The 22656-nt window shown below is 46.7% G+C and overlaps 1 protein-coding gene across 3 annotated transcripts in view; it reads right to left on the bottom strand.

The window, feature by feature from the left end:
- RPAP1 (RNA polymerase II associated protein 1) overlaps positions 1-14253 on the bottom strand; it is a 93018-nt gene extending 78765 nt beyond the window's left edge. Inside the window, exons 1-5 of one of the 3 annotated variants that reach the window (XM_078787069.1) lie at positions 14132-14253; positions 7534-7712; positions 3908-4069; positions 1151-1243; positions 837-1026 (exon numbers count right to left, since the gene is read on the bottom strand). In XM_078787069.1, coding sequence (XP_078643195.1) covers positions 837-1026; positions 1151-1243; positions 3908-3991 — 367 coding nt within the window. In that variant the 5' untranslated portion in view covers positions 3992-4069; positions 7534-7712; positions 14132-14253. Of the gene's footprint in view, positions 1-836; positions 1027-1150; positions 1244-3907; positions 4081-7533; positions 7713-14131 lie in introns of all 3 variants that reach the window. The other 2 variants (XM_078787068.1, XM_078787067.1) reach the window with 2 other exon arrangements.
- Between the last annotated feature and the right edge of the window lie 8403 nt (positions 14254-22656).

Genomic DNA, 22656 nt, shown 5'->3' with positions numbered 1-22656 from the left:
AAAGTCCTTCCTTGGCACACCTGAGCTCCTACCCACCTACATCCACATTCATCCACAGCTTGATGGACAACTGCTCTCCACTTTAGGCTGGCTCCACCGCCTCACATTATTCATGCTCAGCTTGACACCATGGAAACCAAGGCTTTCAAGATCATTGGAATCTCTCACGACGAAGCTTAGTCTATGAGCCTATCGCTTTCACATCACACAGGCCGGTGGTCTCCCTGTCTTCTACCACCTCCTTTCCAGGTTTCTGCAGGGTGAACATGGTCTGCCAGTAACTCCCTTCTGATGAAACTCCCAAAATCCAGAATCACTACTCACCTCCACTCAATCATTCCTCTTTTCCCCACCTGTGGAACCACCCACCACATTCTCTTCAATCTCATTCTTTCCTCCAGGTCTTCAAGACGGCTGTTCACCACCATCTCAAGTCATCCCCCATCCAAAACCATGATCTTCTCTACACCCATTAAACCACCCCATCCCTCCAAAATTTTGCTTATGTATCCATGTTTTCCACCCCTTACGTTCTCCCTCTACCCATCATAGTTACCTGCATCCCCAGCTTGTCCATCTCCATCTACTTTCTCCCTCCTGCTGCTGGTGTTTACCCTTTCTCCTGTTCCCTTTGTTATAGTGTGTCCTGATCTGTTCTGTTTCAGAGCTCTTCCATGAGCCTTGACCTTGTTTCAAAAAAATGAAAAGTACACGTATTATTCAGAGAATGTGTAACCGGTTAATAGTATCGTTAAGCGTGTAGCAGGAGATGGTTTTCCAGCTACTAGTACGACAGATAAATCATAATGGTAAGTTTTTCTGCATAATGCAACAACCTGTTGTTGACGAGTGATCCATTTGCACTTCATTCTCTAGGGCACGTGAAGCTCTTGTAGTAGCTCCTTCAACGATGGAGGAAACCGTGTGAGAGAAAGGGGGTAAAGCATCCCCACTAGTAAGTGAAGCTGCCTTCCGCGCAGCAGTCTGTTGTGCAAACAAGCTCTTCCTACCAGGCAGAGCCTGGCCCTGTAATAAATAAACAAATAAATAAATAAATAAATAAAAGAAAGGTGGGAAGAGTTTTGCATCAAAAAAACAAATCTTGGCTGGTGTCAAATCCCCATAAATAACATACTCAATAAATATCTACCTGTGGCAGTTCCAAAGACCTATGGAATACTTTTGGGAAGGCTCCAGTGGTGACTGGAGGCAGCGTGACTGGCAAACCACTGGTATCTCGCTCCTTTAGGATGGAAACAGAAAATGAGCCGCGAGCATTCAAATATATGACACCTGAGCCAAAGGACAAAATCCAAATCTACTATACAAGAGAGCCATTGGTCTGTGTCGCCATTTTTCTCAGAGATTTCTGAACGTATCTTCCTCAAACGTTCAGGGGTTCATCAGTGAGTGCCTGGGAGTGTTTTAGGCGAACAAAAAAAATCTTTGAAAAAAAAAATCGTTTTTAGCGGAATTTTTTTTTTTTTTTTTTTTTTTTTTTTTAAATCGCTCTATAGTGCCTATGCCTTTTTGATTAATGACAGCTATAAACAAGTACATATGAATAAATAAATACAAAACAATTACCAGACGTTTGAACATAAATAATCAAACTATTCCGGAAGCTCTCTCTCTCTCTCTCACAGCAGACAAGTAGGTGGTCTTTCTGTCTTCTCCCGACTCCTCTCCAGCCTTGCTCCCCCTGCTTTGTCTGTGCTCTGTCCCCCAAATATTCCTGCAGGACACACAAGATATGCCAGCAACCCTCTTCTGGTGAACTGCCAAGATCAAGACTCTCTCCTCACCTTCACTCTTTCATTCCTCTTTACTCCCGCCTCTGGAACAAACTCCCACACTCTCTTTCATCCCACTCTACCCTCCTGGTCTTTAAAAAAGCTGTTCACCACCATCTCTTGTCTTCAAACCTTGATCTTTTCTACCCCCGTTAAAACACCCCAAATCCACCTCTTTCAATCCCCAACTTCTTTCATGAAACTCCTAGGAGTGAAATTCCTAGTTGCGTTCATTTGCTTTATACCGTGTGCCCTTCCCTCCTCCCCAGCCCTCCCCCTTCCACAGATCTACCGACGTCCCTGTTCACTACTGTTGTTGTGCTTGTGTGCTTCCCTCTCCCTCCCCCTCTTGTCTCCCGCTCCCTTCATTGCATGTTTTATGCATCTGTGCATGTTTTCGTGTTCAATGTGTTAGCTCTTACACAATCCTCGATTATGTATACAAACAAGAGAAAAATGACCAGTGTGGTCACCAGCTGCGACGTGTAGAATCATGAGGATATCCGTTGCAATATGCGCTACCAAATTCGACTAGTCATTAAATTATACACATGCACTCACGTCTTTTTGTCTTTCAGTTCTGATCTTGTCCTTTGTTTTGCGATGCAACATGCTTCATCAACTGATTACATATAATGTATGGATGTGAGTGTTATTTCTGTTAATGTTAATTTTAATTCATTAATGTTATTTATTAATGTTAATTCTGGGTGGCAGAGGGATAAATTGAAACGGGCTTGTTCAGTAGGGGAAGTCCGAGTGTATGCGCTATTCAAAAAGGCACCCCAACAACAAGAACAAAAAGGCACCCCAACAACAAGAACAAAAAGGCACCCCAACAACAAGAACAACAACGCGGTCCTCTCATAGAGCTGCTCGTCACAGATAATAAATAAAAAAAACAGAAGCGGTCCAAGTTGGTGGTAAGGCTTCTTCTTATTATTGTTCCTGAACGTCATCATACTTAACTCAGAAACGCGATCAAAGGCACATTCAGCAGTATATATTCAACGAAAAGGTAAAATGATGATTTGACATTTGTGATGGATTCTGATTTGGATGTAATTGCTTTTCCATTATATTTGCCCTCATTTCCAATATGTTAATGTTTCTTCTTTGCTTGAGCAACGCCGGGTATTCCAGCTATAAACACTTATATACTTTACTCGGGGTACAAATACAAATACAACTTTGCCTGGGGGTTAACGTAGGCTATGTGGCCGCGGCCTCATGCGAGGGTGTGGGGGACCGGGAGAGGGGCATAAATTCTCTATGTAAATGTGTACCGTGTAGCGCCATCTGGTGATGGTGGCAGAGGGTATTACAATTTCCTTTTTTACCCGAGCAACACTGAGGTTAAAGCACTCTTTGCACGGGTACATTTTTCCTCCTTCCCTTCCCCTCCTCCCCCGAAACGGAGGGGCCTGTCAAAGCCACCCCTTCCCCCCCAAAGGATGTATATGTAGTATATCTTTCCAGTCCCTCTCCCCTCACCAATATCAAAGACCCAAACAGAGTATTGTACGTACTGAAACAACTTTGATTCACAAAATTAGTTTGAATAGAACATCCTGTGTGCAATTTCATGAATCATATTTCCCTTTGAGGTTGTGTACTTATTATAATATACCCAATTTACCAGTTTCCTCCAGCATTTCAACCGAATCTGCGAAACAAATCGGCACATTTTCTTCGCCGAATTGGCCGACGTGGTCCCATCCAGGCAGATTTTAGAGACCCAAACGTAATTTTATGTAGCAAAAAGATTATCATTAGTTACTCCCTTTATGTCGTACATAAAAACAAATGAATAAACCTGCCGGGCAGAGGATTCCTTCAATGTAGCTATCCAAATGAATTTGTACTTGTCCCAGGGCAAAGTGGTTTTCTCAAACCAACCCACTCCCCAACCAACTCCGTGCATATTGGAAATCTTCCCCTAAACTTTTGTCTTATTGCCTCTAAACCTTCCTTCCATTTTATCACCATGACACACACAGTCCTTTGCAGTTCCTTCAAATCTCTGCACCAGCGATTGGATACAGTTCATAGGTAGATGGCCCTTTATAATTTGCCAGATAACAGCTCAGATATTTTTTTATGGTGGAACTCACCATGATCTTGGAAAGCACGGCTGTAATGTGGGTGTCGTGCCGATGCTCCTCTGGGTTTTCAGAACATTCTTTGTCGGTCTCCATGTCCTCAGCATCATCAACATGATCTTCAGGTAAGATCCGGAATTTCTTCGCTGGTCCAGAGTATGGCTCTGGAGGAACCTGGGGAATTTCTGTTCGTGTGTTCATGAAAATAATAATGGCCTTTTGTTGCTTGTTAAGAGCAGGTAAAATAACAAGTTTATGAATATTTAGATAATGAATTTAACAGTAAATTCTGGAGAGGCAGCTATTTCCTGTCTAACTATGATTGGCTGAAGAGCACATCCAACTTGAACAAAGTACCGCTACTGTGGCTAAGTACGTGAGACCCCGATGCAACACGCCATGCATTCTTACAAGATATATGAATGCAAGTTTTGTGTAAAATTATAATAAAATACACAATTTGGTGTCTCTCCATCTGTCTGCCTGACTGACTGACTGACTGATTGACTGATTGACTGATTGACTGATTGACCGCGATAAATTCGATCATTACTTATCCATTCTCAACCAAACTTGACAGGAGGACTAATGGTCACACAATGGAGGTTGCAGCGATTTAACTTAATCCCCTTCACACACTCCACCCCAAGGAGGTTTTCCCCACAAAGGACGTTGCTTGTTGAGGTGTATATCGGTAGCTTTATATGGCGTTTTTCCAAGACTGATTATAACAACAAAAGTAACTAGAACGGCACTCAGTAGAGAGCATACTTCCGCCAGGTGAACAGTTTACATTTTGTATCACAGAGTAGACCAGAAAAATCACAATACAGAATCACATTGCATCAAAATCATCCGTCCATAACTTTTCAAGATATCGTGCTATGTATCGTTTTTGGCACCATCTCCCAATGGTGAAGAATCACTTAAGAAAATCAAATATTTCTCACATCCGAATCCATATTCAGATCTTCACCAAAATTTAATTGATTCGTCCTTGTCAGACACCCAACCAGTCCACCAAGTTTCATCCAAATCCGGACAACTTTTGAGATATCCTGCTATGTATCGTTTTTGGCCCTATCTCCCAATGGCGGAGAATCACTTTAAAAATTCTACTTGCCAGATCCAAATCTGGATGTTCACCAAAATCTAATCATTCTATCCTTGTCACATACACTACCTCTCCACCAAATTTTGTCCGAATCCGTCCACAACTTTTTGAGATATCTTGTTCACAAACGGACAGGCAGACAAACAGACAGGCAGACAGACAGACATACAAGGGTGAAAACATAACCTCCATCCACCTTTGGTGGCAGAGGTAATAACGTCAATGATTAATAGTATAATATTTATGTTATTACTAATTAATATTAATACTAATATTGTATTGTCCCATGAGGTTTTTCTCCTTGACCAAAAACCGTGTTAAACGTGTATAAAGAGCTTATAGTGGCGTCTCGTGAGGTCCTACCAGAAGTTTAAAAAATCTGATAAACCACAAACACGTATGATTACCCTTTTAAACAGTCACGACTGCTGTTTAACACTAAACTGAAAAGGAGGAAACCTGACGTTCTTGAGTCATTACATGTGTATCACGTCCCCCACTGACTAATAGAGCCGAGCCAAGATCCACTGTAATACTGTAATCTTATATACCCCAGAGAGGATAATAACATGACCCTTCCTGCCCCTCCCTTATGTAGTGGGTGTACTTGTATAACAAAATTACCCTTACGAGTTGCCGTGTGTAAAACACAATTTTTTATTCACTTCGGGGGACTTTGCGGAATAGCGTCTTTTCATTGAGAACAATTTGTTGCCATCGCAAGCTAACAATAAGGCAATTAAAGTCAGCCACAATGTGCAGATGTCACAACATTAAATAGAGAAGTCAGGAGAGGCAGATTAAGTCATCTTCAAAAGTCACAAATGAGCTAAATTTGAACTGACAACCCCTGGGATGGTAGTCTGGTGTATTTACCACTTCGGCCATCATGGTAATTCAAGAGCTCACAGCCAATGAAAAACCACCAAATAGAAAGGAGACATTTTCTTAGTTAGATATGTAGCACGAGGACCATGTCTCACCATTTTTTATCTATATAATAAAGAATTTGGATTTTGCCGTCCATATGTCTGTCTGTCATGCTCTTTTCGCTGGGACATTATAACAGTGTTACATCTGTGACAACATTACAGCATTACATATAACGCTATGCTCGGCCTCTATGGATATGAACGTCATCCCGGCGTCCAGCACTAAACCCGTCTCGGCACTTCGCTGATGGCAGTTGTGATTCTATCTGGTTATCTGGATATCTATCTGGTCTATCTGACTATCTGACATCCATAGGTGATGGACTGAATGCCCGACGCTGGGTCTCGGGATGACGGATTTAGCAAGATGAAGGTGTAGTAAGACGGCGTTACTTCTAGCACTAGGCCAAGCCTTTATGATGATGTATTATTCATGACTCAATGAGAATTGCATTTTCCAACTTGAAAAAAGGCTGATCCCTGGGAACATAAAACAAATTCATAATATTGTTTTTTTGGAAAATAAGTGTGTGAATGAATGATCGTTTTAAGGCCATTTTTCCCCTCTAGAACAGGGGTTAGTTAGCCTTGCGGGCCCCATGACAATCATGGTTCCCTGTTTGAGGCAATGTTTTTATGGCCGGATGCCCTTCCTGACGCCAACCCTTGGTCGCCTCTTACGATGCGCAGGGCGCAGGGATACGGTGTACCTATTCTAAATCGGGGTACACACCGGGATCATTCATCCCAGCAAGCTGGTACTCAATTTGCCGACCTCGGAAGGATGACAGGCTGAGTCAACCCCCCTGGCGTTAATTTAGGGATCGACCGAGATTCGAACCCAGGATCCTAGAATCCCAAGCCGGCACCATAAACCCCTAAGCCAACCAACACCAGGTGTGAATTACCAAAATTAACGCTGGGTTAACAGTAAACCAAATGTTTCTGGAACATAAAAATTGCAAATATTCAACATCAATAAACTGTAATAACATATACAAGTTGTGTTGTTCAACTACCATCAGCGAAGCAAGAGGTTCAATGCAAATCATAGTAAAATACACCAATTTTGGGGTAATTAACCTCTCCGTAATTCTGGGGAAATGATCCCCGTAAGTAAGGACGGATTCTTCGCTAGTTTATTCATCCACCACATGCCAGGAAAAAGTAAGGCATCAGGAAACAAACTTTAACTGGAGTGCTTTCTTCTGATTTCTTGGAAACAGCACTTCCACGACTACACAAATGATGTCACACGAAAGCTTATCAAATTACAAGCAATCATATCATGGACATTTGTGTGAATGTCAAACACCTGATACGACTGCATATTTGGAGATGAATAACATATGTGGCACAAACTGCATGTTTTAGATGTTGAAGAACCCAGGAAGACAAATGTTCAGCAGGATGAGAAAATATGGAATTTAAAACGGCAAAATGCATCTTCAACTATACACGAGAGATGTAAATTTGGGGGAAAGGATTTGCCATTAATAAGGAAAAAGCAACTGGGATAATATGCAGCACATGAAGACGAGATAAAAACACGGAAAAACAAAATTAAAATAAAAAATACCACTAAGGTTCACCTCCTAAGCAGATAACGTCTTTGGCCCATCGATTGCCAGATGCTGACGGACGCTTGTCTGCACTGCGTATTACTCGGACGCTCGGCTGTGTCCCGGTAGCCAAGAACTGCTGCTGACACCTCAAAATATCTTCCTCAGTCTCGCCACGCTGTGGTCGTTCCAGCAGGTCACGTGATTCCCTGCACAGCATGGAGGCAAGAGGTTTTCCACATGACGAACAACTGCTTTTCAGCAAGATTTTATAGTTTGTTTTATTGAATGAGCCTGAATATTCACCTCAGCACAAGTTACAATTCCATGGCATATTGGGTGTTATTGGTATATGCCTTAACCATCAAAGCAGGTTAATTAAAGAAATAACTCATTACATGACACCATGGCAGGACAATCTCGTATTTCATATTCCACAAATGTCTCTTCTATAATGGCATGCAAGAACCCGGAAGCTCAACAAATGGTAAAGGTAACTTTTCTTGGATATGTTGATAGTTATAAGAACATCTACATTCACTAAAACAAAGCAGTCACAATAACCATGGTAAAAAATGCCAATTAATAAAAATTGTGTGTCCTCATGTACAAGTCTCTCCAGTGTGTTATTGCAAATGTGAGACATGTGTGTCATCATGTACAAGCCTCTCCTGTGTGTTATTGTAAATGTGAGACATGTGTCATCATGTAGAAGCCTCTCCTGTGTTATTGTAAATGTGAGACATGTATCCTCATGTACAAGTCTCTCCTGTGTGTTGCAAATCTGAGACATGTGTGTCATCAGGTACAAGTCTCTCCTATGTGATATTGCAAATGTGAGACATGTGTGTCATCATGCCCTGTGTGTTATTGTGTCTCTCCTGTGTTATTGTGTGTGTCATCATGCCCTGTGACATGCCCTGTGATTCAAGATCTCGCGAGATCACGGCGAGGTCACATCTTTTCGAAGCTGTTCCATGCGCTCATGCTTTCGAAGCTAAGTGATCTTTCTCAATTGTGTTTTTGTCGAGACTGTATCTATCTTTCGGTGTATGTACCTATAGCGTATCTTTTGGAAAATTTTCGGTGCTAATTTTTCGTACATGTATACACAATCGTCGGTTAATGCGTATCGAGTATTCTGCGGCCTAGTACTCGTAGGCTTAGGCTACCGTACCGCTTCCAACCTTGTGGTTTTGTTTTTCTCTCAGCGATTCGTCGAATGCGCTGCAATTATTTTCGTTCTCTGTTTCGTCCCAGTCGTTCACCCCATACCTCCTTGTTTAATATCTCTACTCAAAAAAAAAAAAAACCCCAAAAACAATATTTCCTTCCCAGGTCTTATTCGTTTATTTGTTGTTCTTATTTTGTTCGTTCGTTCTTCGTTCGCGATCACGCGATCACGTGGTTAGAAATGTAAAATCTCTCCCCTGAACAACTATTTTCTCTCATATATTATAACACCCTTTTCTTCTTTTCCTACAAAAGGATGCTTTCGTCTTGCTCACCAAATCTATTCATTCCAAAAAATATATATAATACCATCTCTTACGGTTCCTCCTTTCTACATTCCCTAAACTATCCAGAACTACACCCCTCCTTCAGTGTCCTCAAACGTATTTTTGACTCGAAGGTCTCAAAATCATTTTGCAAAAAATGTTCGTTTCCCATGAATCGTACACTTTTCAAAATCCAATCTCACCCCTCCCCTCCAAATCCTCCCCATCACCCATCCCTTTCAAATCTCCCCCCTTTCCCCTTCCCTCCCCTCCCTCCTAAACTCCCCCCACACCCCTCCCCTCTGAGACTCTCCCTCGCTCCTCCCCTCCTAGACTCCCCTCTCACCCCTCCTCCTCAAAGCATCCTCCCTGCTTCTTCCCCCTTCCAACTTTCACCTTCATCTCCCCCAACCTTCTGCCTCGCTCTTCCCCCTCCTCAAATAACACCTCACTGTGCCTCACCCAATCTCCATCAAACCTTTTGTCCGCCCCATTCTTCCCTTTCTCCAAGCTATTCTGAAATCTCTGAAATCTCTGACACACCTTCAACAACTCTCCCTACCTCTTCCTCCTCTTCCACATCTTACCCTACCCCTCCCCCTCCCCCTCCCTGTTCTGGACCCGATGCTCCCCCTTCCTCTTCATTAACGGTATGGACCTCAAACATCCGGGGCCTTCGCTCAAACTTGACTGATCTCTCCATACAGGTTGCTTCTGACAAACCAGATGTGATCTGCTTAACAGAAACTTTCCTCCTTCATGATGTCTCTGATGCCTTGGTATCTCTCCCAGGTTACTCCCTCCTCCGGTATGATAGACCTGAGCCTCGTCCTGGAGGTGGGGTTGCTATCTTTATAAAAACTCTCTTCCTCACTCGCCCTCCACTGCCCTCTCTCCACCTCACCCCCAGGAATACCTTTGGCTACGGCTTCCCCTTCGCTCCCACCTTTTGTTCAGATGTGTGTTGTACCGTCCACCAAACAGCGATGACTCCATCTACATCTCGCTGTCTGATAATATGGACCAACTTCTATCTACCCATCCCAACTCTCTATTCCTCATATGTGGTGATTTCAATTGTCACCATGCCATTTGGCTGGGTGTGGGTACCTCTCTCACCAGCCATGGCTCTTCAGCAAAGGACTTCTGCGACTCACTGGGACTGACACAATCTGTCAATTTCCCGACCCGGATCTCAGTCAACGGAGCATCTTCTCTTCTGGATTTGGTTATGACAAACTTCCCTGAAAATGTCTGCTGCTCTTCTTCTGCTCCAATCGGCTCATCTGATCATGTGCTTGTCAAAGTGGACATCTCTCTGACCATTCTCAGAGAGCCTCCTCAGCGTCGACGCGTCTGGCATTTCACTCAGGCCAACTGGCACGGTCTTCAAGCAGCCATCAATCATCTGGACTGGTCTCCCATCTCTACCGCCTCTGACGTCAACTCATCCTGGGAATTCTTTCAAAGTAAATTGCTCTCTCTCATGCACAGATTTATCCCATCTCGTCTTCAGTTGTCATAACCTTCCTCCGGTCCATGGTACACGGAATCTTGTGGTGAGGCTGTTGCCCTGAAACAACTTGCTTTCGTCTCCTGGAAAGCAAATCCAACGGAAGGAAATCTCATTTCCTTTCACAAAGCCCGAAACAAGTGTGTGTCCACCCTCAGGAGAGCCAGGAAACAATATCTCACCGTTCTCAAGACCGAACTCTCTTATCTGTCTCCCTCTTCCAAATCCTGGTGGCGTCTGGTCAAATCTGTTTCTAGTGTTTGTTCCCCCTCCATCCCCTCCCTCACCTCAAACGGCTTAACGGCTGACTCCGCACGTGAAAAAGCTGAATGCCTCAACTCTGTGTTTGCCTCTAAATCTTGTGTCCCAAACCCATCCCTCTCTGTGCCCACCATACCCAGTCGTACCCAGCTGCTCCTGGACTCTGTGTCCTTTCCTCCTGACAAGGTGGAAAAGTTTCTGTCAACCCTCGACTCTGATTCTGCAACTGGTCCTGACGGCATCAGCCCATGGGTCCAAAAATCATGTTCTTCCACTCTTTCACTCCCTCTTTCTGTTCTCTTCACCCTCTCTTTTGCTCAAGGTCATCTGCCATCTGCTTGGACATCAGCCAACATCACCGCTTTGCACAAAAAAGGTGCAAAAACAGATCCCAGCAACTACAGACCAATCAGCCTTCTCCCAATTATCAGCAAAGTCATGGAATCCATCATTGCTTCAGATATGAAATCTTTCCTCTTCTCCAATGGCTTGATCTCTGATCATCAATTTGGTTTCAGACCTGGTCACTCTACTCTGGACATGCTGCTTCTGCTTTCTCAAAAATGGATGGAGGTCCTCAATGCCAAACAGGAAATTAGAGCTGTCTCCCTTGACATTTCACGTGCCTTCGATACTGTCTGGCACCCTGCTCTGCTCACCAAACTCTCCTCCTTTGGTATCCATGGAAATCTCCACGCATGGCTGGCGGACGTCCTCTCTGGTCATAGTCAACGTGTGGCCCTGAATGGGTTTCTCTCATCTCCTCTTCCTGTTCAGGCTGGAGTTCCCCAAGGTAGTGTTCTGGGCCCTGTGCTTTTTCTGGTCTTCATCAATGATCTCTCTGACTCTCTTGAAAATCCTCTCTATCTCTTTGCTGACGACTCTACTCTCTGTCGCTCCATTCCTCATCCCTCAGATCGGCAGTCTGCAGCCTCCTCACTCTCTGCAGACCTGGACAAAATCACAGACTGGGCAAACAAATGGAACATGTCTTTCAATCCTGATAAATCTCACACTCTTACGATGTCTCTCCGAAAAGACCGACTGGAAAACCCTCCCATCCACTTTCTGAATAATCCTCTCCAAGAAGTTCTGTCACTCAAGCTTTTGGGTCTCACTATTTGCCATGATCTTTCCTGGGAAAACCACATTTCAAATCTGGCCTCCAAAGCCAGTCGCCAACTGGGCATCCTCCGTCGTGCGAAGTCCTTCCTTGGCACTCCTGAGCTCCTCACCACATACAAGGCTTTCATCCGCAGCTCTATGGAATACTGCTCTCCCCTCTGGTCTGGTGCTCCTGCCTCACACCTAGCCCGTCTTCACGCTGTTGAAACCAAAGCGTTCAGAATCATTGGAATCTCCCGCGATGAAGCTAACTCCAAGGGCCTTTCACTCACTCAACGCAGGCAGGTTGGTGGTCTTTCCGTCTTCTACCGACTCCTCTCTGGCCTTGCCCCCCCCAGCCCTCTCTGGGCTCTGTCCCCCAAATATACCTACAGGTCACACAAGATCTGCCTGCATCCCTCTTATGGTTAAACTGCCAAAATCAAGACTTTCTGCTCACCTTCATTCCTTCATTCCTCTTTTCTCCCGCCTCTGGAACAAACTCCCTCACTCTCTTCAATCCCACTCCACCCTCCAGGTCTTTAAAACAGCTGTTCACCACCATCTCTTATCCTCACCCATCAAAAACCTTGATCTTTTCTACCCCTGCTAATTTCGGTCCCCTTGTGTTTTATACCTCTCCCCCCCCCCGCCCCCCGCCCCTCCCCTTCCCACACCTCCTGCCCCCAAGCCCTCTCCCTCCCACACTTCTCCCTGCGCTCAAATGTTGTGGTTGTGTGCTTCCCCTTCTCTCCCCATCTTGTCTTCCGCTCCCTCTTTTTGTATATTTTGTTTGTCTGGTTGATTTGTTTGTGAAATAAATGTTAGCTCTTTCACGAGCCTCGATTCAGTATACAAAAAAAAAAAAAAAAAAATTGTAAATGTGAGACATGTGTCATCACGTTCAAGTCTCTCATGTGTGTTATTGTAAATTATGAGACATGTGTGTCATCATGTACAAGTCTCTCATATGTGTTATTGTAAATGTGAGACATGTGTGTCATCATGTGCAAGTCTCTCCTATGTGATATTGCAAATGTGAGACATGTGTGTCATCATGCACAAGTCTCTCCTGTGTGTTATTGTAAATGTGAGACATGTGTCATCATGTTCAAGTCTCTCCTGTGTGTTATTGTAAATGTGAGACATGTGTGTCATCATGTACAAGTCTCTCATATGTGTTATTGTAAATGTGAGACATGTGTGTCATCATGTACAAGTCTCTCATATGTGTTATTGTAAATGTGAGACATGTGTTGTATCATCATGTGCAAGTCTCTCCTGTGTGTTATTGCAAATTATGAGATGTGTGTCATCATGTACAAGTCTCTCCTGTGTGTTATTGTAAATGTCAGACATGTGTGTCATCGTGTACAAGTCTCTCCTGTGTGTTATTGTAAATGTGAGACATGTGTGTCATCATGTACAAGTCTCTCCTGTGTGTTATTGTAAATGTGAGACATGTGTGTCATCGTGTACAAGTCTCTCCTGTGTGTTATTGTAAATGTCAGACATGTGTGTCATCATGTACAAGTCTCTCCTGTGTGTTATTGTAAATGTCAGACATGTGTGTCATCGTGTACAAGTCTCTCCTGTGTTTTATTGTAAATGTGAGACATGTATCCTCATGTACAAGTCTCCCGTGTGTGTTATTGCAAATGTGAGACATATTGCGGTCAGAGACATATCATGTGATAGTATAATGATTATACAAAGACTACATTCGCCACTTTACTTTGTCAGTCTTCACAAATAGTTCATGTGACTTGTATATGAGGCCAAAACAACTTTTCCGTGTTTTGAAGAACGTTCTCTCTGCCGAAAATAATGCTTTGAGCACGAGGGTAAAATTTGATATATTTCGACATATAAATATATAATACAAAGACTGAAAGAGTGATAATCAACTACATTCGGATAATGATATTGTCAACATTGAAAAGTTTTGTGTAAACTTTAATTTAAATTAAAAGAACAAACTATTTTAACATTTTTTAAAATTCAAACGCATGTTATGATGAGCTGTGTTCATGAATGTTTAATATGTTCAACAGATGTACACAAATTGTAGACAAACGGAATTTTAATAAATGCTGATGATTTACAATTCCTCGCCACAGGCTGAGAAATAACACTGAGATACCGCTTCACTTCAAGTTCAACACAAATTAGCATTTTTGTTTTGTACGTTTAGACACACAAATCACGGACTGAAGGACAAACAGGTACGCGACAAATGCCTAATGCTTACATTTCCAGCAAAAGGGCGATCGGCAGTCACAAAAAACCCCAAACTTCCACTTCAAGCACATGCACAGGCCGCACAGAATAAACCACGCGAAAACAAACCCGTGACGTCATGACGTAAACATCGCTTCCTCTTCCAACTTTTCCTTCAGATTATTGAATTATATTGCAGAGAACATACTTAAAAACATATATACACACTCTCGTATACTATAGTAAGGTGAAAGTAGAAAATTATTCAATAAAATATGTTACACCGCTAATTCCGTCAGGGTCCGCTACACCGTCTCATACGATTTGTTTCTTCATGAATCGATATTTAAGGTTGGAACCAAAAATGTTTATATTGTAGCGGTTACCTTATTCACATGTCGCGGTTATCTTATCCGCATGTGACGGTTACCAATACCATATGTTTGGTCGAACCCACGCGCACGGGCTGTTGGTTGTGTGGTCGTGACGCACGCGCGGCTGTTGCGTTGGAGCCACGCCTTCCGAAGAGGGTTTTTGGTTTTATATAAATATAAGCCATTACGACTTCCGTTCGCACTTCGAGAGCAGTTGCTGGACATTTCTGTACAATAAACAAGCTTTGTACCCAACGAAATGGCCTCTTCTTCTCGCCTTCGGCAACTCCTAAAATATAAGTAAATTCATTCAATGCAAGAAAGAAAAAAACAACAAACCTGTTGAGTCTCATAAACAAAAAAATACTTATGAGCAATGCATTTGAAGGTCACCAACCAACAGCTCATGCTTGTCTTCCACCTACATAAACATTTCTTTCACAATACAGTATATCCAATATATATATATATATATACGAGCTTGGCTCGGCTCGCTAAGCGTCGTCACAGAGGAACGGGCTTATTTTAGCTGAGGATAATGACTACCTGAGTTGCTGTGTTGTTGTAGGAGCTATGCTCCAACGTAAATCGAAAGAATGGACGCGACAAAAAGCTGGAATTCGTCCGAGTTTCTTTATTGTGTCAAATCAACTCGGGTACTCTGAAAAGCCCGTTTATCGGGCAGCAATATATATACACATTATCCCGGAGCGTTTGCCCGGGAAAGGCGAGATGGGGCGTGCCCGGGCGTCCTGGACGAGGCCTGGCAAGTCGAGAGCGGGCATGCCCGGGCGCACCCGGGCGTCCCGGACGAGGCCTGGCAAGTCGAGAGCGGGCATGCCCGGGCATCCTGGGCGAGCCCGGCATGGTGATCGCTCCACGTCCTCGGTAGGTGCAAGGCGATTGTGTATACCCAGCAGTAGCCGCTACACACGTCCCCCCAGAATCGACTTGCACCGGCAGGGTCCATTTAAGGGGGGTCCTGATGACCCGGCCGAAGCGACCCCTGGCGGGTCGTGGGGGGGGGGGGGGGTCCGGTGTGGTGGTGGGCGGTCGAGTGGGGGGCACCGTGGACGGGGGGCGGCCTCGCCGTGGCGGAAGGGCCAACCGTGGCGGTTGGTCGATGTCCACGTGCGCTGGCTTGAGGCGGTCCACCGCAATCCAGTCCGACCTGCCGCCGATGTCGATGACGAATGACTTGTCGTCCCGTCGCAGGACCCAGAAGGGCCCGTCGTACGGCGGCCTGAGTGGCCCCCAATGTGCGTCATGACGCACAAAAACGTACTCCGCTGTGCGAAGCGCTGGGGGGACGTAGGACTGGGGGTCACCGTGGTGGGACGTTGGCACGGGGGCAAACCGTCGGGCGGTCTCCTGGAGGTCCGAGCGCTGGTGAGCTGCGGACCAGGGACTGGTAGCGTCGGGCACGAATTCGCCCGGGACGCGTAGCACCTGGCCGTAGACAAGCTCGGCGGTGGATGCCCGGAGGTCCTCCTTGGGGGCCGTGCGGAGGCCCAAAAGGACCCACGGCAGCCGGTCGGCCCAACCGCCGTCCTGAAGGCTGGCCATGAGCGCGGCCTTCATGGAGTGGTGGAATCACTCACACAACCCGTTGGCTTGGGGGTGGTAGGCCGTAGTACGGTGGAGCTTGACCCCCAGGTTGCGGGCGACTGTGCCCCACAGCTCGGAGGTGAACTGCGGTCCGCGGTCCGACGAGATGTCCGCCGGTGCGCCGAAGCGGGCGACCCAGGTGGCGATGAAAGCCTGCGCCACGTCGGCGGTGGTGGTGGAGATGAGGGGAATGGCCTCCGGCCACCTGGTTGTCCTGTCCACCATGGTGAGCAGGTGTGTGAAACCCCGTGATGGGGGGAGGGGGCCCACCAGGTCCACGTTGACGTGGTCGAAACGTCGTTCGGGCACAGTGAAAGGTGCCAGCGGGGCCTGGGTGTGTCAGTGGACCTTGGCCTGTTGGCAGGCTGTGCAGGTGCTGGTCCAATCGCGGACGTCCCGTCGAAGGCCGTGCCAGACGAATCGTGCCGACACCAGCTTCTGGAAAGCTTTCCGGCCCGGGTGGGAAAGGCCATGGAGGGAGGCGAAGAAGCGGCGTTGCCAGGTAACGGGCACGATGGGGCGAGGCTGGCCTTCGGAGACGTCGCAGAGCAGGACAGTGTCCGCGAAGGGGATGTCGGTCAGGCGGAGGCCCGTGTCCGCCGCCCGGAGGGCTTGCACCGTGGTGTTGGTGGTTTGGTCCGCCGCCATAAGCGCGAAGTCCACGCCGAGGTGGACCGCGTTCACGCTGGCCCAAGAAAGACAGTCGGCCACGGCGTTGTCTTTGCCGGCGACGTGCCGGATGTCCGTGGTAAACTCCGACACGGCGGAGAGGTGGCGCTATTGGCGGGCCGACCACGGCTCCGTGACCTTGGCCATTGCGTAAACCAACGGCTTGTGGTCGACGAACGCCGTGAAGGGTCGGCCCTCCAGGAGGTGGCGGAAATGGCGAACGGCCAGGTGTAGACCGAGGAGCTCACGGTCAAACATGCTATATTTGAGCTCGTTCGGCCGGAGTTGCCGGCTGAAAAAAGCGAGTGGCTGCCAAACCCCGTTCACCCATTGCTCATGTATGGCGCCCACCGCGTAGTCGGAGGCATCCGTGGTGAGGGCGATGGGAGCGTTGAGCACCGGGTGAGCGAGCAGTGTTGCGTCGGCGAGGGCCCGCTTTGAGCTTTTAAAGGCCGCGTCCATTGCTGCGGACCAGACGACGTCGTGCTTGGCCGGCTTGCCCGGAGGGCTTCGTAGAGGGGCCGCATGAGTTGAGCAGCGCGGGGCACGAAGCGGTGATAGAAATTCACCATTCCCAGGAATTCCTGCAGGGCCTTTATGGAGCGGGGACGCGGAAACGTGGTGATGGCCTCGACCTTGGTTGGCAGCGGCACGGCCCCGTTCTTGGTGATGTGGTGGCCCAAAAAATCAACGGCCGTCGTGCCGAAGTGGCATTTGGCTGGGTTGACGATGAGGCCGTGCTCGCTGAGGCGCCCGAACAGTGTTCGGAGGTGGAGAAGGTGCTCGGCCCGAGACGTGCTGGCGACCAGGATGTCGTCCAGGTAAACAAAGAGGAACGGCAGGTCACGCAGCACGCCGTCCATCAAGCGCTGGAACGCCTGAGCCGCGTTCTTGAGGCCAAACGGCATTCGCAGGAATTCGAATAAGCCGAACGGCGTGATGATGGCCGTTTTTTGGACGTCGGCCACCCTGACAGGTACCTGGTGATATCCCCGTATTAAATCGATCTTTGAAAAAATGACCCATCCTGCCAAACGGGCGGAGAAGTCTTGGATGTGCGGGATCGGATACCTGTCGGGGGTGGTAGCATCGTTAAGGCGGCGGTAGTCGCCACATGGGCGCCAGCCGCCCCCTGGTTTTGGGACGATGTGTAGTGGCGAAGCCCACGCACTATCGGAGCGCCGCACGATGCCGAGGTGTTCCAAAGCGTCGAACTCGGCTTTGGCCACGGCGAGCTTGGCTGGGTCGAGGCGGCGGGCTCTGGCGTAGACCGGCGGGCCCGTGGTTGGTATTTGGTGCTCGATCCCATGTCGTACTGCGATGGCCGAAAAAGTCGGCCGCGTGAGGGCCGGGAACTCCGTGAGCAGGCGAGCAAACTCGTTCGCCGCCGGGAGGGTGCATGCCAGCTCGGTCGGAGCGGAGCTGCTCAATGTGCATGCCAGGGAGCTGAAGGTCTCGGCGTTGATGAGGCGACGCCGTTGGACGTCCACCAGCAGTCCGTGTGCGCAGAGGAAGTCGGCGCCTAGCAGAGCCATGGGCATGCTTGCGGTTACAAAAGTCCAATTAAAGCATTGGCCGCCGAAGCAGAGGGTGACGTTGCGCGGGCCGAAGGTGCGGATGGCCGATCCGTTGGCCGCAACCAAGGAGGGGCTGCAAACCACGGACTGCCTGTCCTGATCGGAGGCGGGTATGACGCTCAGTTGGGCGCCGGTGTCACACAGGAAGCGCCGTCCGGACGCTTTGTCCGTGATGAAAAGTAAGTTGCCCGTGTGGCCGGCGCTCATGGCTGGTAATGAACGCCGGCCCGGCCGTTTCCCGGCTTGCCGAAGGTGCACGGTGGACGGCATGTCCGGGCCTTCTGTCCGAACCTGGCATGATAATAACACCACGCCTGGTCCGGTGGAGGCTCCGGTCGTCGTGCTGGAGGTGGTCGGCGTGGCGTAGCGGCCGCCAATTGCGTCGGCAGTTCGTTCGTCGACCGTGCCGGGTGCTCGGGCGCCATGGGCGTTGCTTCGGACGGCGGTGGGCTCCAGGTCGCTGCTCCAATGCGTTGGCCTGCCGCGGAGATCTTGTCGGCTTCCCTGGCGAGGGCGCGGGGATCCGTGATCGTCGTGCTTGCCAGGGCGAGGCGTACTGGGCTAGGCAGCTGATGGAGGAACAGCTCCCGGAACAGGAATGCCGGAGAGTGCTCGCCGAGCAGCGAAAGCATGTAGTCCATTTGCTCGGACGGGCGAGTGTCGCCGAGCTCGGGCAGGTCGAGCAGGCGCCGTGTGCGTTCCGCTGATGAGAGGGCGAAAGCGTCGAGGAGGAGCTTTTTAATCGCGTCGTATTTGTCAGAGACTGGCGGGCGCTCGAGGAGGCTCAGGGCGCGGGCCGCGGTGGCTGAGCCGAGTGCTGCTACCACATGGTGGAAGCGGGTGTCGTCGGCCGTGATGCCTCGCAGGGCGAACAGGGAGTCTGCCTGGGCGAACCAAACCACCACGTGAGCCTCCCAGAAGGTAGGCAGTTTGAGGGCAACTGCCGTGTCCATGTCGGGTCACCAATGTAGGAGCTATGCTCCAACGTAAATCGAAAGAATGGACGCGACAAAAAGCTGGAATTCGTCCGAGTTTCTTTATTGTGTCAAATCAACTCGGGTACTCTGAAAAGCCCGTTTATCGGGCAGCAATATATATACACATTATCCCGGAGCGTTTGCCCGGGAAAGGCGAGAGGGGGCGTGCCCAGGCGTCCTGGACGAGGCCTGGCAAGTCGAGAGCGGGCATGCCCGGGCGTCCCGGACGAGGCCTGGCTAGTCGAGAGAGGGCATGCCCGGGCGTCCTGGGCGAGCCCGGCATGGTGATCTCTCCGCGTCCTCGGTAGGTGCAAGGCGATTGTGTATACCCAGCGGTAGCCGCTACATTGTCATGATTTACACCAATCATAATACAAACAATTATTTTGCACAAATGTATTTGTTGTGTTTGTGATATTACATTTTAATAAGCAATTTTGGTTGAGATTTTCGTTGAAAAAAAAAAAGAATTAAAAAGAAAACCCCTCAGCACATACATAGGGGAGGGGTAGGTGGAGACTGAAAGTTTGGGACGATTAAACCTCACCACCACATAATTTAGAACACCTCACCACCACATAATTTAGAACACCTCACCACCATGTAATTTAAAACACCTCACCACCACGTAATTTAAAACACCTCACCACCACGTAATTTAAAACACCTCACCACCACGTAATTTAAAACACCTCACCACCACGTAATTTAAAACACCTCACCACCACATCATTTAAAACACCTCACCACCACATCATTTACAACACCTCACCACCACATCATTTAAAACACCTCACCACCACATCATTTAAAACACCTCACCACCACATCATTTAAAACACCTCACCACCACATAATTTAAAACACCTTACCCCCCACCTAATTTAAAACACCTCACCAACACATAATTTAAAACACCTCACCACCACATAATTTAAAACACCTCACCACCACATCATTTAAAACACCTCACCCCCACATAATTTAAAACACCTCACCACCACATAATTTAAAACACCTCACCACCACATCATTTAAAACACCTCACCACCACATAATTTAAAACACCTCACCACCACATCATTTAAAACACCTCACCAACACATAATTTAAAACACCTCACCACCACATAATTTAAAACACCTCACCACCACATCATTTAAAACACCTCACCACCACATAATTTAAAACACCTCACCACCACATCATTTAAAACACCTCACCACAACATCATTTAAAACACCTCACCACCACATAATTTATAACACCTCACCACCACATCATTTAAAACACCTCACCAACACATAATTTAAAACACCTCACCACCACATAATTTAAAACACCTCACCACCACATCATTTAAAACACCTCACCATCACATCATTTAAAACACCTCACCACCATATAATTTAAAACACCTCACCACCACATCATTTAAAACACCTCACCCCACATAATTTAAAACACCTCACCACTACATAATTTAAAACACCTCACCACCACATCATTTAAAACACCTCACCACCACATAATTTAAAACACCTCACCACCACATCATTTAAAACACCTCACCAACACATAATTTAAAACACCTCACCACCACATAATTTAAAACACCTCACCACCACATCATTTAAAACACCTCACCACCACATAATTTAAAACACCTCACCACCACATCATTTAAAACACCTCACCACCACATCATTTAAAACACCTCACCACCACATAATTTAAAACACCTCACCACCACATCATTTAAAACACCTCACCAACACATAATTTAAAACACCTCACCACCACATAATTTAAAACACCTTACCCCCACCTAATTTAAAACACCTCACCAACACCTAATTTAAAACACCTCACCACCACATAATTTAAAACACCTTACCCCCCCCCCCCCCACCTAATTGAAAACACCTCACCACCACATAATTTAAAACACCTTACCCCCCCCCCCCCACCTAATTTAAAACACCTCACCAACACATAATTTAAAACACCTCACCAACACATAATTTAAAACAGCTCACCAACACATAATTTAAAACAACTCACCAACACATAATTTAAAACACCTTACCCCCCCCCCCCCCCACCTAATTTAAAACACCTCACCAACACATAATTTAAAACACCTCACCAACACATCATTTAAAACACCTTACCCCCCCCCCCCCCCACCTAATTTAAAACACCTCACCAACACATAATTTAAAACACCTCACCACCACATCATTTAAAACACCTCACCCCCACATAATTTAAAACACCTCACCACCACATCATTTAAAACACCTCACCACCACATAATTTAAAACACCTCACCACCACATCATTTAAAACACCTCACCACCACATCATTTAAAACACCTCACCACCACATCATTTAAAACACCTCACCACCACATCATTTAAAACACCTCACCACCACATCATTTAAAACACCTCACCACCACATCATTTAAAACACCTCACCACCACATCATTTAAAACACCTCACCACCACATAATTTAAAACACCTCACCAACACATAATTTAAAACACCTCACCACCACATAATTTAAAACACCTTACCCCCACCTAATTTAAAACACCTCACCAACACATAATTTAAAACACCTCACCACCACATAATTTAAAACACCTCACCACCACATAATTTAAAACACCTTACCCACACCTAATTTAAAACACCTCACCAACACATCATTTAAAACACCTCACCAACACATAATTTAAAACACCTCACCACCACATCATTTAAAACACCTCACCACCACATCATTTAAAACACCTCACCACCACATCATTTAAAACACCTCACCACCACATCATTTAAAACACCTCACCAACACATAATTTAAAACACCTCACCACCACATAATTTAAAACACCTTACCCCCACCTAATTTAAAACACCTCACCAACACATAATTTAAAACACCTCACCACCACATAATTTAAAACACCTCACCACCACATAATTTAAAACACCTTACCCACACCTAATTTAAAACACCTCACCAACACATCATTTAAAACACCTCACCAACACATAATTTAAAACACCTCACCACCACATCATTTAAAACACCTCACCACCACATCATTTAAAACACCTCACCACCACATCATTTAAAACACCTCACCACCACATAATTTAAAACACCTCACCACCACATAATTTAAAACACCTCACCACCACATAATTTAAAACACCTTACCCCCACCTAATTTAAAACACCTCACCAACACATCATTTAAAACACCTCACCAACACATAATTTAAAACACCTCACCACCACATAATTTAAAATACCTAACCACCCCCCCCCCCCCCA

This window comes from Myxine glutinosa, chromosome 11 (genome assembly GCF_964187855.1).
Source record: "Myxine glutinosa chromosome 11, kmMyxGlut1.1, whole genome shotgun sequence".
NCBI classification, from domain to species: Eukaryota; Metazoa; Chordata; class Myxini; order Myxiniformes; family Myxinidae; genus Myxine; species Myxine glutinosa.
The sequence above is the reverse complement of the archived record's forward strand: the minus strand, read 5'-3'. Positions and strand labels throughout refer to the sequence as shown.